Source organism: Gopherus evgoodei, chromosome 23 (assembly GCF_007399415.2).
Source record: "Gopherus evgoodei ecotype Sinaloan lineage chromosome 23, rGopEvg1_v1.p, whole genome shotgun sequence".
NCBI classification, from domain to species: Eukaryota; Metazoa; Chordata; order Testudines; family Testudinidae; genus Gopherus; species Gopherus evgoodei.
This window is the reverse complement of record NC_044344.1, coordinates 149,917-167,840: the sequence shown is the minus strand read 5'-3', so window position 1 is coordinate 167,840 and position 17,924 is coordinate 149,917. Positions and strand designations below refer to the sequence as shown.

The following is a 17,924-nucleotide window of genomic DNA, read 5'->3' as shown; positions in this document are numbered from 1 at the left end:
TATCCATAATGCCTCAGCTGGTGTTAATACAGATATTTCACAATGTGACACTAGCTTTCATAAAACACCTTACCCCCAATTTTGTAATACAGTAATATTATATACAATTAGTTGACTCAATTACTTATCATTTGAGGTTCAGATCCATGGAAGACCCCGTCTCCCCCCACTCACTAAGTTGATGGCTTTGTTTGCCTTTTACATACATGTGCCTTTGGTGTCTGTGCCTGGTTGGTCAGACAAACAAATACACATTCTGTTGTTCAGGGCACAATGAGCTTATGCATTGCTTGCCAAACACATTTTAATAATATAATTCTAGCACATATCCATAACTCTTCGAACACATCCCATATGTACAACATGCAATAATTTTAAGTATCAGTGTGGTATTAGTTTTCCAATTATAGTTTACATGACACCTTTTACATGCAGATTATAATTATAGTTAGCTGTAGTATGTCAGGCCTGATGGGAGCTGCTAACAGAGCACTGACCCGCAAATGGGCATCTGTGTCACACCAGCCTGTAGTAACAAGCACTAAAGGGAGCATTTCCCATGCAGTGTTTCCCTTTTCTCCTCCTTTTTCACCTCTGTTGTTGAGGTATTTAAATTTTGAAAGAAAGGTTTAATTATTTAGATTTAACTTTATTTCAAACTTAAATTGTCAAGTCATCAGTGTATTATATTGTTGCTTGCCCTAATTATCAAAAGGAAAAATCTGCTGAATTAATGCTTGAGACAAGCGACAGAAGAAGGGCTTGCGAGACTCTCACTTAGAGGAGTGAGCCACTGCAACGGGCCACTGTTTTATCAATGCCTTGCAGATGCTGTACCCTAGGGCCACCTGCACTTTTGAGAAATAGCCTAGTGTCTTATAAGATGTTTTCTGAGATATGAATATCCCTTAAACATGTTTGTTCTACCAACCTCCTGCTGAGCTGCCATGGGGCAGGGACAGGTACAGCATTACTGTCTGTGCAAAAGCACTATCAACTTTCTGCTTGTAACACCCATGTTCAGTTCGGGGCTTTCCCATTGTGGGTTTGGGTTTGGCTCTATTTTTTGTTTATTTATTAGGTCACTATATGCAATTAATCGCATAACAATATTCCACAACTTAGTTTTGATTGTCCAATGAATACTAGTGGGTTTGCTTAGCACATACAACATTGCACTATAAACCACCTTTATTGCACTGTGTTCAAAATAATTAAAAAAGAAATATTAGAAAAGCAAATTAGAGAGTCCCAATGAAAATTCTCTTAGTCTAAGAATGTGAAAGATTCACTTAAAATTACATGCAGTTTCCTGAGCCAGACAGATTACCTGTCTAGGTGCTTATCTGGTCCCATCACCATAGTATTTCAGCACCTTCCAAGTTTTTTAGTGTAGAAATAATTCATCTTCCTTCCTACCCTGGAGGAAGAACAACTCGATTGGTTTATAGAGACGTGGCCGTGGGAGGGTGCTGCTGCGTGTGCACATGTGCGTGTGTGTAGAAGTTATTGAGGGAAAGGCAACACAAAGAAAGGAATTCTGCATTTAGTTCCAAACATAGGGAGGGGTGAGGTAACAAACATACATACACACAATAGTACTAGGAGTTATAAGAAGCATTTAGAAAGCTACAGATTTAGAATCCTTTTGGAACATCTGGTTGTGTGAGCAAGCTATTTTTATTAAGAAATATTTATCTGCAGTGAGAAGCTGCTTGCTGGTTGGTTAATTTCACCAAAACAATTTGTTATGCTTGCAGTGCTTTCTCCTATAGCAAATGCTGGCCTCTGATGTCATAAGTGGAGTATCTATGGCAACTTTCAGTGGTACAACTCATTTTACACTAGGGCTTTATCTCCTTACTTGGTATCTAGGATTAGAACAGCAAAGATGAGCAGTTTAGAGTACTTAGCATATCCAGTGATTGTTGCCAATCACAGGCAGAGTACCACCATGAAGAAAGAACTGGACATTGGTGACTATCTCTCTCACAAGAACAAACTAGAACTCGGTATGTTTTCTTAAATATTTCTCCTCCACATTTTTGAAGTCACAGTTAAAAGGTTTTAAAACCGGATGAGACATTTTCCTGAAGGATAGCTAGCCATACAACTCAGAAAGTTTAAATTATATACACCAGAAAAATAGGAATTTCAGTCAGGACTCTGTATAAGTAAAGAAGGCTTGAGGAAATCCTGCTGGGAAATATGGGTACTTTCTCTGTTTAAGATAAGACCAGACACATGTTTTAAGATGACATACACTCCTGTTAGTTTGTAGTTTCCATGATGAGAGCCAGTGGATTCACAGAATGACACAGGGTTTCATGAGGATTTGAAACTTTCTCAGAACTTTATAATTTTACATACAGATTTATACCCAAACTTATTAAGAGTTTCTTTTGATGTTGAAGGATAGGTAAGAAGAGTTTATTAAATTGGCATTGCTAGTGATCAGATAGTTTTATTGATAAGAATATCATACACACATAAATATTGAAAAATGTGTATGTGACCTGCAAGCACTGATGGAAGAATTATTAGGACAATTGGGCTTTTTATTAATTTGAAGTTAAGATTCTCTAATTTCTGTTTATTCTGATTCAGAGATAAAATGAATAGATTAAAAATATGAGATACTTTCTAATAATTAATGATGAGATTCAAAAGGTTTGCAGATTTAGTTCTGATAATCTTCAAGGTTTCATTGCTTAGCAGAACCCATTTAGTCTGTAAATTGGGCTAGAAGTCTTATGGTAATTGGGTTTCTTGTTTCATCTGGGCTGAAAACCAGGAAATGCAGCCATCTGAGAAAAAAAGTTTTGACATATTTACCTGGTTGAACACTTCACAAAATGCTGCCAACTTCCCCAAATTCTTCAGCACTAGGGAACATTTTTTCCTTAAAAATTCAAACTGCTGCTTAGAAGAGTCTGAGAAATGGATACTGGAGGTTTCAGCCAGTTGTAAATCTGTCAAATACCTCCCATGGTAATAATATAACCACTGTTGCATTTAACTTCAGAAAGGGGAACTACATAAAAATGACAAAACTAGTTAAATGGAAGTTAAAAGATATAGACACAAAAGTGAAATGCCTGCAAGCTGCATGGAAACTTTTTAAAACATTGTAACAGAAACTCAAATTAAATGTATACTCCAAATTAAAAAAACATAGCAAGAGGACTTAAAAAGTGCCACTGCAGCTAAACAAGAATGTAAAAGTAGTTAGAGGCAAAAAGGCATCTTTGAAAAACTGGAAGTTAAATCCTACTGAGGAAAATAGAAAGGAGCATAAACTCTGGCAAGTCAAATATAATTAGGCAGACCAAAAAAGAATATGAAGAGCAATTAGCCAAAGACTGAAAAACCAATAGCAAATTTTTTTTTAAGTACATCAGAAGGAGGAAACCTGCCAAAAAATCAGTGGGGACACTGGACGATCAAAGTGCTACAGGAGCACTCAAGGAAGATAAAGCTATTGTAGAGAAGCTAAATTAATTTTTTGCATCAGTCTTCATTGCAGAGGCTGTGAGGAAAGTTCCCACACATGAGCCATTCTTATTAGGTGACAAACTGTCCCAGAGGTTTTTGGAACAAACTGATAAATTGAACAGTAATAAATCAGGACCAGATGGTATTCTCCCAAGAGTTCTGAAGGAACTCAAAAATAGAAATTGCAGAATTACTAACTGTGGTATGTATCCTATCACCTAAATCAGCTTCTGTACCAGTTGACAGGAGGATAGCTAATGTGACACCAATTTTTAAAAAATGCTCCAGAGGCTATCCTGGCAATTACAGGCCGGTCAGCCTAACTTCAGTACCAAGCAAATTGGTTGAAGCTATAGTAAAGAACAGAATTATCTGACACATAAATGAACAGTTTGTTGGAGAAGAGTCAGCATGACTTTTGTAAAGGGAAATCATGTCTCACCAATTTATTAGAATTATTTGAGTAGGTCAGCAAACATTTGGACAAGAGTGATTCAGAGGATATAGCATACTTGGACTTTCAGAAAGCCTTTGACAAGGTCCCTCACCAAAGGCTCTTAAGCAAAGTAAGCTGTCATGGGATAAGAAGAAAGTTCTCTCGTGGATCAGTAACTGGTTAAAGGATAGAAAACAAACAGGTGGACTATATGTCTGGTTTTCAAAATGGAGAGAGGTAAATAGTGGTGCCCCCTAGGGATTTGTACTGGGACCAGTGCTGTTCAACATATTCATAAATTATCTGAAAAAAGGAGTAATATGAGGTAGCAAAATGTGCAGACAATATGAAATTACTCAAGATAGTTAAGTTCAAAGCAGTTTATGAAGCATTACAAAGGGATCTCACAAAACTGAGTGGCTGGGCAATAAAACTGCAGATTATGGCAAGATGGGCTACGTCCAGAGGTCCCTTTCTGGAGGCCTCACGGCCCTGCATCACCTTTTCCCAGAATAGAGCAGCGAGAAATTCTCCAGGCAGCCTGGAGTGGCTGCAGAAGAGCAGCCAATCAGAGGAGTTGCTGGAGCGACCAATCTGGGGCAGAAGGATTCTATATAAGACAAGCAGCAGAGTGCAGAGAAATTCAGTTGCTGTGTGGATCTTGATGAGGGAGGGCTGGGTTCCAGGCTGTCTATTAGAGCAGCAGGCCACAGGCAGTTAACTGCAGAGCTATGGCCCCATACCAGGGCTGAGAAAGAACTTGGACTGTATACCCCAGAAGGGGGACAGAATGTGTGGCTTGGCTGGAGGCCTGAGCTGCCGAAGACCAGCCAAGAAAACTATGAGCTGGGGGGGGGGGGCTCACGAGAGGCGAGTGCCACCCTGTTTGAAGATCAAAAAACCCCAAAAGCAGTCTCTCACCTAACCAAGAGAAAGGGGGCCATCCACAAGAGGTGGGTCCCTCCAAGGTGAAAAGAACTGTGTTTGCAGGCACTATTGGCCAGAGAAAAGGGGGCACGCACGAGAGACGGGTGCTGGCCCTGTTACAGAGATGATATTCAATGTTCGATGCAATATAATGCATACTGGAAAACATAAATCACACCTATACATACAAAATGATGGTGTCTAAATTAGCTGTTCTCTCTCAAAAAAGAGATCTTGGAGTTATTGTAGGTAGTTCCCTATAACCATCTGGTCAATGTGCAGCAGCAGCCAAAAAAGCTAACAGCATGTTAGGAACTATTAGGAGAAGGATAGATAAGACAGAAAATATCATATTGCCTCTGTATAAATCCAGGGTGTGCCCGCACCTTGAATACTGCATGCAACTCTGGTCATGCCTCCCATATAAAAAAGATATATTAGAATTTGAAAAGGTACCAAGACGACCAAAAATGGTTAAGGGTATAGAACAGCTTCTGCATGAGGAGAGACTAAAAAGATGGGGATGTTTCAGCTTGGAAAAGAGACGATTAAGAGTGGATGTGATAATGGTCTACAAAAGCATGAATGTGGTGGAGAAAGTGAATAAGGAAGTATTTACCCCTTCACATAACACAAGCATGAGGGGTCACACAATGAAATCAATAGGCAGCATATTTAAAACAAAAAAAAACAAAAAGTACTTCACACAATGCATGGTCAACCTGTGGAACTTGTTGCCAGGGGATGTTATGAAAGCCAAACTATAATGGAGGTTCAAAAAGAATGTGATTCTCAACCTTTCCAGAGTACTGTACCCCTTGCAGGAGTCTGATTTGTCTTGCTTAGCCCGAAGTTTGACCCCACTTAAAAACTACTTGCTTACAAAAATCAGATATAAAAATACAGCAGTGTCACAGCACACTAGTACTGAAAAATTGCGTATGTTCTCATTTTTACCATATAATAAAATAAATCAATTGGAATATAAATATTGTATGGTATATACCGCAGTATAAACAAATCATTGTCTGTATGAAATTTTATTTGTACTGACTTTGCTAGTGCTTTTTATGTAATCTGTTGTAAAACGAGGCAAATATCTAGATGAGTTGATGTATCCCCTGGAAGTCCTCTGTGTACCCCTAAGTTCACCAGGTCCATCAATGGCTATTAGCCAAGATGGTCAGGGATGCAACCCCATACTCTGGGTGTTCCTAGCTTCTTATTGCCAGAAGTTGAGAGTGGATGACAGGATGGATCGATTGATGATGACCTGAAGTGTTCATTTCCTCTGCAGCACTTGCCATTGGCCACTGTCAGAAAACAGGATACTGGGCTAGATGGATCATTGGTCTGACCCAATATGGCCAGTTTTATGTTCTTATGATGTTGTGTTAAGTAATAAAAGACTGGGGAAAGGGAGCAGGGTGTCAGCAGCTCTTGAAGACTCATCATAGCATAACGTTCATTTTGATTTTGTCTTTTTCCTCCAGCAAGACCTCGTGTTGATAATAAACCCCCACGAGCACAAACTCACCATCACTTTAAAATGAGCAAGATTCAGGTACTCGTCTTTCCATGCATGTTCAGTTCTTTCCTGTACTAACTGAGGTTTATTCATCATGCTTTACACAGTGCCATAAAAATCAGGCAGTGCTTCAGATAAGTAAACTGACTTTGGGTGTGGCACAGTAAGGGTTCACACCTAGGAAAGGGGGTGGGGAGAGTGAGAGGATGCAGAAATCATAGTAAAAGGATCAAAGATGCTCCAGGCCTCTGCATATCTTGTTAGTTTCTTTGAAATACATATATTTATTTGGATGAACCAGTGGGGAAGGCAGTAGTGATGGACAAGCAAAGAGCATGGCAGTTATGGACATGATGGATGACAGGAGTGGGCATGGGGGGCTGGCTGGCAGATAATGGACTATGGGAGTGGAGGTTGATGGGACACTAACCCTATAAAATGCCTCTTGAGGAAGGATTTGAAGCAGGAGAGTGGTATCACAAAACTGGGTCTCTTGCACAGGAGGACCAGAAGAAAATTGGTAGAATCGAAAGAGAAAACAAGCAGCTGGCAGAGAGGTTAGCTACCATTCAGCGTGGGACAGGGATGGTGGATTGCTGGAATGAATACTTTCAGAGGAGGTAGATAGTATTATTTGGATTACAGGAGCAGCCCAAAGCTTCACTCAGGCTCAGATTCACCATTGTGCTGGGCATAGCAAAACGTACAGCAGACAGTCCAGCTGCAAAGAACTCATGCTTCACAAAAGATAGAGCTATCTCAGTTATCATCCTTTCAGGTTCACTCCTTTGTTCTCAGAAGTTGCACTGGTGCCTTTGGGGACATGTTACCATCTGAGGCCAGATGATGCCCTGAGGCTTAAAAGGGGCCATTTTTGGCAGAAGCAGCTGGAGTTGCACCAGCAGGGCAGCACTCATGTCCCACACCCCACCATGAAAGTCACTTTTACATGTTTCTGGGAGGGAAGGGGACAAAGCAGTAACTGCTCTTTGCTCCACTCCACGGGCCTCAACTGTATGCTCATGCTCCTTGACCCGCCCTCATGGCTTTTGATGCTGCCATTCATCTCCTACACACACACAGGCATGCATGCCTTTGCAGCACTGTCCTCCTGCCCCTCTGACTGTCTTTCCTTTGGGTGGGGGGGGGAGTCTTCTTACCTTACCCACTCTCTGCCTGGAGTCTGCAGGGCTCTGGCCTTGGCCTGCTCTACTTTTCTCTGTGCACTCTCCAACTCAGCTCACCTGGCCTCCCAGCAAAAACTCACACCCAGACCCTCATCATCACCTGTCTGGATGAAGCAACTTTCTCTTCTCTGGCTACCCTGGCATCCATATCACCCCCTCCAATCCATGCAAAACGTGTCCAGTAAGCTGGCCTCTCTCTCAGCCCATATCAGCCTCCACCCCCTGCATCCTTCAACTGTCTGCTCTCATTCCACAAGAAGTTTTTGCTTCCTGTCCTTCCTCGCCTTCAGAGCCCTGCATAGCTCTGTCCCTCCCTATTTATCAAACTTTGTCTTTCATGAGCCGTCACCCATTCTGCACTTCCAACCCTGATACTGTTGTGGAGGGGGGAGCAGTATGTTCCAACCCATCATCCAGTGACTCTGATCTGCTGGTAACCTGACCCTGCCTACTCCTGCTGGTTCAGTCAGCCCTTCAGCACGGTCTCTGCCTCTGATCACCTGCTGACCTGACCTGGCCCGGCCCGCTGCTTGGTGTCTGACTCTTGTTCTAACCCCTAGGCATGGCTGCCCCATAGTCAAGTCATGACAGATATGCAGTACACTCATTCTCCCTCAAACATGTCAGCCCTTTTCCATGCTGCCCTCCCCAATCATGGAATGCCCTCCCAAACTGATTTAACAATATATCACTACCCGAGCCACGTTCATGCCCCTCCTTATAATCTAGTCCTACTAGGACACCCATCTGAAGTGAGCTGACCAAAATATGTATTTTCTTTTTGTATATTTAAAACTATAGACAAGATTCCACTCGTGGTGCACATGTCTAGCAGCAGCATTTTATTACTGTCTTCCCTTCTACACCCTTCATTTCTGTTCTGTTGCTTCTTTCCTGCAGCACGTGTGATATAGTGTAAGCTGTTTGGGGCAGGGCTCTACAGATGCACTGGGAAACACCTGCTATAGTTTGGGGTGCTGCAAAGTAACCAACAATAATAAATCTAGAAATCAGTCTGGAGGGGGAACTTATGCCAAAAAATATGATTTCACAACTCTGGGTTTTAGGCAGCATCTGATATTGCGCCTTTATTGGAGAGCCGTGGATTAGAGTTAATCATAAGTGAGCAAACTCAGCGAAATACATCAGTTATGCCCCTTAGTAGAGGACAGATAAAATTATTTTGACTGAGTATATGCCACCTGTTACCATCAGCTCATGCCTCATTAGTGTCAGCCATTCAGCACAAAGATTCTGAGAATTCTATGGTTTTACAAATAAGGTTTTCATTCACATTTGTTTTTTGCAGCTCAAATAGGGAGAAGCAGAACAGGGAGATAGTGAGGATCACTGTTGAAAATCAGGGGATTTTGAAGCGACTTGGTGACCCTAAACCTACATATGATCGTAGGAAGTCTGAGATTGATTGGCAGGCATGTATAATCATTTTATTCCTGGAAACACTATTTGCAACTATAGTCAGACTAAACTAGGCTCAGGAGATGAATTGGCTGATCTTAAAGTTTTCCAAACCAAAATGTGCATGCTCAGCTGTTGGCTAGTTTCTCTGGATCCTGTAGTTCTGGGCATATACATCCTTTATTAAAGCAAACTAAAACAGTCTTACATTGGCTATATGTGTATCTAGAACATAAGAATGGCCCTACTGGGTCAGGCCAAGGGTCCATCCAGCCCAGTGTCCTGTCTTTTGACAGTGGCCAGTGCCCCAGAGGGAATGAACAAAACAGGTAATCATCAAGTGATCCATTGCCTGTTGGTCATTTCCAGCTTCTGGCAAACAGAAGCTAGGGACACCATTCCTGCCTGTCCTGGCTAATAGCAATTGATGGACCTATCCTCCATGAATTTATCTAGTTCTTTTTTGAACGCTGTTATGGTCTTGTTCTTCACATCCTCTGGCAAGGAGTTCCACAGGTTGACTGTGTATTGTGTGAAGAAAGACTTCCTTTTATTTGTTTTAAACCTGCTGCCTATTAATTTCATTTGGTGATCCCTAGTTCTTGTGTTATGAGAAGTAGTAAACAATACTTCCTTATCTACTTTCTCTATAAGAGTTATGATTTTATAGATCTCAATCATCTCTCCCCATAGCCACCTCTTTTCTAAAATAAGGAGTCCCAATCTTATTAATCTCTCCTCATACAGAAGCCCTAATCATTGTTGCCCTTTTCTGAACCTTTTCCAATTCCAATATATTTTTTTTGAGATGGGGTGACCACATCTGCACATAATCAAGATGTGGGTGAATGAATTTATGAAGAGGCACCATATTTTCTGTCCTATTATCTATCCCTTTCTTAATTATTCCCAGCATTTTGTTCACTTTTCTGACTGCTGCTGCACATTGAGTGGATGTTTTCAGAGAACTAGCCACAATGACTCCAAGATCTCTTTTCTTGAGTCCACAGGGCCCTCCCTCTACTCCAGGTTCCAGCCTAGGGCCCTGTGGATTGCAGCTGTCTAGAGCACCTCCTGGTACAGTTGCACAACAGCTACAACTCCCTGGGCTACTTCCCCATAGCCTCCTACCAACATCTTCTTTGTCCTCACTACCTGATGTCTGATAACACTTGTACTTCTCAGTCCTCAAGCAGGATACCTACTCAATCTCAGGCCACGTCCAGACTAGGGTATTAAAATCGATTTTAGATACGCAACTTCAGCTACGTGAATAACGTAGCTGAAGTCGAATTTCTAAAATCGAGGTACTCACCCGTCTGGACGGTGCGGCATCGATGTCCGCGGCTCTCCGTGTCGATTCCAGAACTCCGTTCGGGTTGATGGGGTTCCGGAATCGATGTAAGCGCGCTCGGGGATCGATACATCACGTCCAGACTAGACGTGATATATCGATCCCCGAGCAATCAATTTTAACCCGCCAATGCCGCGGGTTAGTCTGGACGTGGGCCCAGCTTCTTGCACACCTCTTGCTCCCAGTTCCTCACATGCACTTCCTCTCTTCTAGCTCCCTTTGGTCTGATTGGAGTGAGCCCTTTTATAGCATCAGAGGGGCCTTAATTAGAGTCAGGTGCTTAACAGCCTCACCTTACTCTTAGCAGGTTAATTGGAGTCAGGTGTTCTCATTAGCCTGGAGCAGCCCCTGCTCTGGTCACTCAGGGAACAGAAAACTGCTTTTTCAGTGACCAGTATATCTCCCGTCAACTACTCTGCTATTCCCAACTGGCCTGGGTCTATCACATCATATGCATGATTTCAGATATAAAATCCATTTGTGGCTGAACAAGATTTTAGGCTCTGGCTTTTTCTGGTTAGCTACAAACTGGAATAAGTGACAAAAATCACCGAACGAAGAGTCTGAACCTTAATTTCTGGCCAGGGTCCCTAATTTGACCGACAGCAGCGACTGATTTCTCACTGAAACTTTGTAAAGTCACTGGAGTCTAAACCGGAAATTTCTCTAACTTTATGGTTCCTTGTGGTCTATTAGAGCAGTGATTCTCAGACTTTTGTATGGTGAATGTGACTCCCCCCCTTATAAATTAAAAATATTTTTATATATTTAACTCCATTATAAATGCTGGAGGCAAAGCAGGGCTTGGGGTGGAGGCTGACAGCTCATGACCTCCTGAGAGGTCCCAACCCCCAGTTTGAGAACCCCTGTGTATGAGGCTCATGTTGTGTTCACACTGGCAGGCTGTAAGTTACTGTCTTTCCCCACAACCAATTCCTTTTATTAGGATGTTTAATTCAGTTTGCAATGGGATGGAGATAATGAAAAGAAAGTTATAAAAAAATTAGGTGCATGTATCTATGCTAGTTCTCTCCTCATAGCTCCTCCATTCTGCAAGAATTTCTCCAAGGACTCCATCTGCTTCCTGCATCATATCATAAGAGGAAGAAGAGCTGCCTCATGTTGCAGTCTTAGCAACACCTGAAACATGATTTACCTGAGGGATGTTCTCAGCCCAGACAGCAGGTTATAGGCACAATTCCGTTCTTTGGGGCATAATCTATGTGCCACTCTCCAGAGTGGAACTAAGACTTTATATTTTTAAGTCAAAGCAACTACTGACTTTCAGTTAATTAATTTTTTCAGCATTGGAAGAATTTGAGAATCTGGGGAAATTCTTAAGCAGAGTGTGGGAGAAGAGTGTATAAGCCCTGTTATTAGTGAACTGGGGTTGTATATGCATTTTCTCCCCCACACCGCTTTGAAAGCATAGTCCTCTCCTATAATTGTAAAAAGTTGCTAACCCCAATTTCTCTGTCACAGAATTAAATGTCTCCCTTAAGTCACTGCTTATGCATGCAGTAAAAATCACAATGCCACAAAATTCCCTACAGAGAAGGAAACAAAGTTATGGAACAGCTGCAGCTCATTGTTGAAGGAAGACTATTGAGTTTACACAATAATTGTCATGTCTCTGTCTCTCATTTTAAAATGAAGTTGCTGAGCCCATTTTGGATACCTCAGTTACTGAAGATGATTCAGAGGCCCATTACACCCTCCTGTATGCTGCATTACTGTCAAAAGGGTTAAGCAAGACCTGGGTTTCCAGATACCCTTAGTGTCCTGGTACTTCAGCTCTAGGAAATTTAGAAGACTAACAGAATTCTTTATCAAGGTTTTAGGCAGGAAGTAAGTAAAATACATGATTTAGAATGTGAGCTTTCTGTGGCAGGGTCTATGTCTTTCCTTGTTTTGTGAGGTGTGGCACATTTTTGGTAGCTCAGAAACACATGCTTTAATCAGGATTAAAAATGCTGCATTTTCAAAAGTGGCTTCTGCTATTCGATGCCCAACTCGAGCACCTTCAGCTCCCCATGGCTTTAACTAGAATTATGGGAGACAGCACATGTGAAAATCAGACCCAAGACACCTCATGCTGAGATGTCCAAATCAGAAGAATCCAAAATCAGGGTCTACTTTTGGCCTCAGGCATTTACACTAACTACTAATAAAACAGAAAACATGGATGAGCGATCCGCAAAAGACTAGATTAAGCCCATTAATGACTCATTACTGCACTGCAGAAACGTAAGTTCTGAAGGAACAGGATGCAGACGTGTTTAAGAGGAAAAAAAAGCATCATGATCAGACAGTGTACTTGTTTTAATTAAAATCCTAATAGTCACTTTAATAGATAATCAGTGTCACTGACAAATCTATACTCTTCCCTTCTCGTTGGCAGAATTCACGGCACTATATCCGGAATACCACGCGGTATCTCATTGCTTCTCGGGATAGCTAGGTATACAGTTGTGCCTTGGCTTTATCCATTTTCTAAAACTGTATGTTGCTGTCACAAAGTGGTGTTAGTGATGTGGCCTGATTTGTGTGTGTATTTTACCCCTTCTGCAGTCAGTGCATGTACATAATACCTAGGAGAGACTGGTCCAAATCCTGCCAGGTGCCTGCCCACCCATGAAATGCAGGACTGTTGAGGGACCTGGAAGCTTGCATTTAAACATGGCATCTACTGAAATAACTGATGTCTGTATGGATGGGGAAAGGGTGTGTGTGTGAGAGAGACAGAGTGAGAGAGATTCACAATCCTTTCCTCTCTCAACTTACCTGCTGGTCCTACAGGGCCCGCAAATCACCACTCCAGCTGGAATTTGTTCCAGCAATGTGTTTGAAGCCTGGACATTGCCACCTTCTTCTATTTGCTCCTGTTCCAGCCAGCTGAGATCTTTCCCCTACAAGCCCCTCAGCTGGTGCCAGTACAAACACCTCCCAACTCCCCGGTGTACCCATTCAGTTGGAACCCTGCCTATCATCATTCAGTTCCCTGCACCCCCTCTCCACAGGCCCTGGCTGTTGCAGAAATGCTTGAGCCCTAAATAGTAAATGAAATTTTAAATTAGGTTAGTTGCTGAATAGCTGGTTTATTAGGGGCAGAATTTGGCCTTTATATGATGACTGACATCATGGGGCTGGTGAGTAAACAATGGGCCCTGGCAAGGTGAGGCAAAATTTCATTTCATAATGCACTCAAAATGCAAAAAGGAGGAAACTGGTGTTTGCCAAAGGACAAAATTGGCAAAAAGATTAAATAAATGTCCTAAAAGGTTTGTAAAATCGGAGACATTCACAAATAATTTCTTTATCCTTTTAATGTCCCAGGATGCCCAATTTGTAGACCTCCCACTTGGGCCCCGATTCAACAAAATATTTAAACGTATTTAGGTTTTGCTGAAGTCAATGTGCTAACTACTGTGCTGAATTGGAGCCTCAGGCATAACTCCTCATGGAGTCAAGACTTTGAATTGCAATTCCATTATGAACTGATTTTTTTCAATTCCCCTCCCTTTTCTTTCCTAACTGCAGGAGATTACACCAGGCATGGATAATACAGCAGACACTTAGCACATCTTGAAAGTCTGATGGCCTGTTAAGGATACCTATTACAACTGGCTGATGTTTTCTTAGGATTGTAAAATAAAATGGAGCATTGAATGAATGCAGTTTTCCTATAAAAGTGCAACTCCCCACTCCAGCCCCAAAATCTTCACCACATACATGTCTACTTTTGCCATAATTTATTTTGAATTTACAAACAAAACTGCACCTAAAAAACTCACATCACAATTCTCCCAAATTAATAAAAAGGCAATTGTGTTTAACTACAGGGTTTGATGCCCGCACAGGATAGAAATGGAGGCAAAGATCATTTATTACATGAACCACACTGCAAAAGACATTGTAGCTCAGTGTTTGATACCAATTTAGACCATGAAATGTTTTCAGTTATTGTAATTTTAAATATTTTACAAAATCTGCACATTTCCATTTATCTTGGTTCTTTTAGCAACTATTTCCTCTATTGGGATTTACTGGACAATAAAGCAAACTGAAACTATGTTGTACTTTTACTGCTACCATTTTGTAAGTGGTTTGATAGTAATTCCTGCATTGAGTAGATTTCTGATGATATTATTTTACAGCACAGAGAAGGCTGTTTCATCTAACCTACACCCTTGTTCATGGTGATACACAGTATATATTTTATCATGTCTAGCTGGATTTATTAAAGATGTTAGTAATCTGCAATAAATCTACAGAGGCATTGATTATTTTACACAAAGGCACCACCTTTCCATCTGATAGTCTCACAAAGTCACTTGGTGTGAAATTTTGCTCTTCAGTTTAAAATTGCTTTCAAAGAGTTATGCTCAACAATTATAAAATAGAGAGGGTGCCTCAACTACCAGCTATGCTTATCCAGCAGCACTGCCTGTGAGCTGCCCCCGCCGGGATGTGGTGGGTGAGGCAGAGTGCGGAGAGACTTGCAGGCAAAGCGGCTGGACACTCAGGGGTTGTGGTTCTGGCATGGAGGAGTCACTGTTTCTCTCTGGCAAAGCACCTGTGGCTTTTCAGAGAGGAACCAATCTGGCAGTCCAGAGCTTCTCGCTGGCAGGCCACTGCAGGCCCAGCAGCCTGAGAAAGTGTCTTCCTCAAAGAGGGTACAAGGTGGAGTTTTCCTCTACATCTAAGGCTAGGTCTCTACTAGATACTTTTGCCAGTATAATGTCAGTTCGAACTGTAACTTTTTGCAATGTCTGTATTGCCAAGAACCTAACGTAAATACAGTTATACTGGCATGAGACTGGGGGGAGGAGGAAGCACCTTTTCCCTAGTATAAGCTTTGTCTATACAAGTAGAGTTTGCCATTCTAGCTATACCAGCAAACCTTTTCTAGCATAGCTCTGGCCTAAGTGATTTAGGCACACAACTCCCACTGACTTTCAAGGGGACTTGTACCTCATAGTCACTTTTGAAAATTCAACCCACAATCTTGGTTTCCTGGGGAAATTTTTGTTGTAAGACTTCCATTGTCCCTCCTTCTGTTGAAGCTAACTAGGTAAGGAGGACAGTGAGAGGAGAAGACTTCAAACAAAACTTGCTTTGGCCATGGAGACTGTATGTCCACTAGGGGAGAGATTTGTCAGCTGGACCTGACAACCTCACTTCTGATTCTTGGCTTCCACCCAAATCCTTGCCTGAATTTTCTGCATATCCACATAGGCCCCAGCTACCCTTCCATGCTCATCCAGTCCCAGGTCCCCCTGTCTCTGCTAAGTATTTATATAGCTATTATAAGTGTAATACATTCCCTATAGATGTAAAAATGATAATTTTTTCCATTCAGAGGTGGAAAGTGGGGAGGGGAACATAGCATGGGGGCACATCTATGTGGAAACCCAAGCCTGCCTCCTTGCCTCCAAATCATACACAACCATAACTTCAGTTTTATTACTAAGTAAAATTATCAGTAAGAAGATGATTGTTGCTCATGCTGGGTAGTGTCTTTTTAGAGACTTTAACATTTTCAGGAACTGGATATGTGCAATCTGGGTCACTGACTATTGGAAGTGAAAGGGAGTCAAAGTACATGAACTGAGATGTGTCTGGATATAACTGTAGTTGTGAGAGTTTCAGTAGCTGTAGTGATAGGAAATGGATTTGAGCAACAATAATTCTCATGTTATGTCTAACAACATTCTTTGTGTGGTGTGGGGCCAGTGGGGCCAGTGGGGGGACTTTCGTTTCTGTTTCTTTACTGGTCTCAGACATTGTAGTTCTACATTTCTGTTGGTAGTTTGTATTTTTGGTCTACCTCCAGACTATAAGATCCTTTAGCAGGTCATTTTACTTTTCCCTATAAAACATAATGTACTAAATGAATAATATGGAAAACAGCAGGATTTCTTCATGAAGCATAGTTTCTGCTGGTTTCAAATTTACAACAGAAACAAGATGCAAAAGATGTTTATACATTTAGTGAGCTGGTATTAAGACCCGATAAAATGTTAATATGCCAAATTCCGGCCTGGGCTCCACTGAATGGACTGAACCTTTAACATGCAAGAATGGTGGAAAGCCCTGGTTATGGTCATATAAGGCATACCTGGCTCCATCCAGGTGATATGACTCTTTTCAAATATAATAATGACCCATCTCCTCAGAGTCACAGCACTAGAAATTCTCCTCCACTCTATAATTCATTGAGGTCTCCATAATGTTACTGGGGTTCATTTGTTTTACCACAGACTTGTTGACTTATGTGAGAAACTTGATACTTGCAATAACATATGCATGTAGTAACTGGTCAGTCAATCAACTCCTATGCCAAGACTTATTTGATCACAGTGCTCTCCCCTTTACCATATGGGTAAGCTGACCTTATTTTCAAAATCAAAACCCAAATGTTTTTTGTGGTAACCTTAAGGTCAGGAAAAAACTGAATATCTTGGCATTGACTCACTTTTCATAGCTCTGTGCTGCCTGGGTCAGAAAATCACAGAAGAGCTGAGTGCCACCCCTTCCTTCCAATGACAATAGCAAGATGGGAGCAGAAGAACCACCAGCACTTTCTCCTGCGGCCAGAGCAGGGGGTTTGCACTGACCAGACTGATTCTGTCTTAGACTTGGGTTGCAATGTGGTCATAAGACAAGCACTGACCCTGCCCAATGATTGTCACAAAGCACATGCTCACTTCTTGATCAGAATGAAGCAGTGTGCAAAACACTTTAAGAGTGGAACTGATCTTGGACAAACATTCTGCAGTTATTAAAAACCTGAACATTTTGATAGATGAAAAGAAAAACCGGAAATTTCATGTGTTCCATAAGAAGTTCCAAGGACTTCATTGAAAAAACTGAGATGCATGGTCTCTTTACATAATAGCAAGATCACATGAATAGGCTGGGGTCTAGTAACCACACAGAGTCACTGGAGTTTTCAGTAAATTAGGGTCAATATTAGACCCTGAATGAATAATGTGATTGAACACTGTTTTGAATCTAGAAAAGAGAAACATTTTACTTATTGTTTTTTGGAGGGGAAATGTAACAGGGTGGCTTGCTGAGCCTGGGGCTGATCCAGCCCTGAGTACAGAATGCGCTTCACCTGAGAGGAATGAGGTGATTGCTGTATAAAAGGACCCAGGTTTAAGCCCTGAAAGGATCCAACTGGGGACAGAGATGGTAGGGAGCAAGATGGTTCCTGCAGAGCCCTGAGTGAGGAAAGCTCTCTCGGCAGAGAGCAGCCTGGGAGGGACCCTGAGTAACTGGGGAAGAAACTGGCTGAAGAAGAGCACCAGAGAGGGTAGAAAGTTTGATTCTGTTAAAAACAGTTTTGAAGCCTAGTTTGGACAACTGTGAGTCAGGAGGGTGGATTAAAAGATTGTGACCCAGCCAGAGGGCCAGAGTACCTCACAGAGAGACTGTCACAGCACCCAGTGAAGGCGATGCTATCCTGCTATGACAGCTGCAACACTATGCCTGGCATGAAGAGCACATAATGGGGAGCGGATTCCATGACAGAAAAGCTGTGACTTTATATGAAATGCTGTTACAATATTT

At 41.8% G+C, this 17,924-nt stretch overlaps 2 protein-coding genes across 6 annotated transcripts in view; both read left to right on the top strand.

Moving 5' to 3' along the window:
- LOC115639118 (ras-related protein Rab-18-B-like) overlaps window positions 1-13,970 on the top strand; it is a 28,132-nt gene extending 14,162 nt beyond the window's left edge. The window contains exons 9-11 of one of the 4 annotated variants that reach the window (XR_003997608.1): window positions 6,352-6,422; window positions 12,748-12,807; window positions 13,887-13,912. The gene's annotated coding sequence lies outside the window, so the exon portion shown is untranslated. The other 3 variants (XR_003997607.1, XM_030541508.1, XM_030541510.1) reach the window with 3 other exon arrangements.
- On the top strand, window positions 2-13,956 carry CFAP97D1 (CFAP97 domain containing 1). Of its 2 annotated transcripts, XM_030541514.1 has the most exons (5): window positions 2-2,012; window positions 6,352-6,422; window positions 6,888-7,006; window positions 12,748-12,807; window positions 13,887-13,956. In XM_030541514.1, the coding sequence occupies exons 1-5, from the start codon at window positions 1,892-1,894 to the stop codon at window positions 13,933-13,935; spliced, it is 420 nt and encodes a 139-aa protein (XP_030397374.1). In that variant the 5' UTR covers window positions 2-1,891; the 3' UTR covers window positions 13,936-13,956. The 2 variants fall into 2 exon arrangements, with proteins under 2 accessions (XP_030397374.1, XP_030397372.1); XM_030541512.1 differs by lacking the exons at window positions 12,748-12,807; window positions 13,887-13,956 and adding an exon at window positions 8,883-9,265.
- Window positions 13,971-17,924: the final 3,954 nt, after the last annotated feature.

Bases quoted from the DNA above. Each gene is read 5' to 3' on its own strand.
- CFAP97D1 (XM_030541512.1), top strand. From the start codon at position 1,892: ATGAGCAGTTTAGAGTACTTAGCATATCCAGTGATTGTTGCCAATCAC. The intron at 2,013-6,351 runs GTATGTTTTCTT...TTTTTCCTCCAG, and splicing joins CAAGAACAAACTAGAACTCG to CAAGACCTCGTGTTGATAAT. The intron at 7,007-8,882 runs GTAGATAGTATT...TGTTTTTTGCAG, and splicing joins AATGAATACTTTCAGAGGAG to CTCAAATAGGGAGAAGCAGA.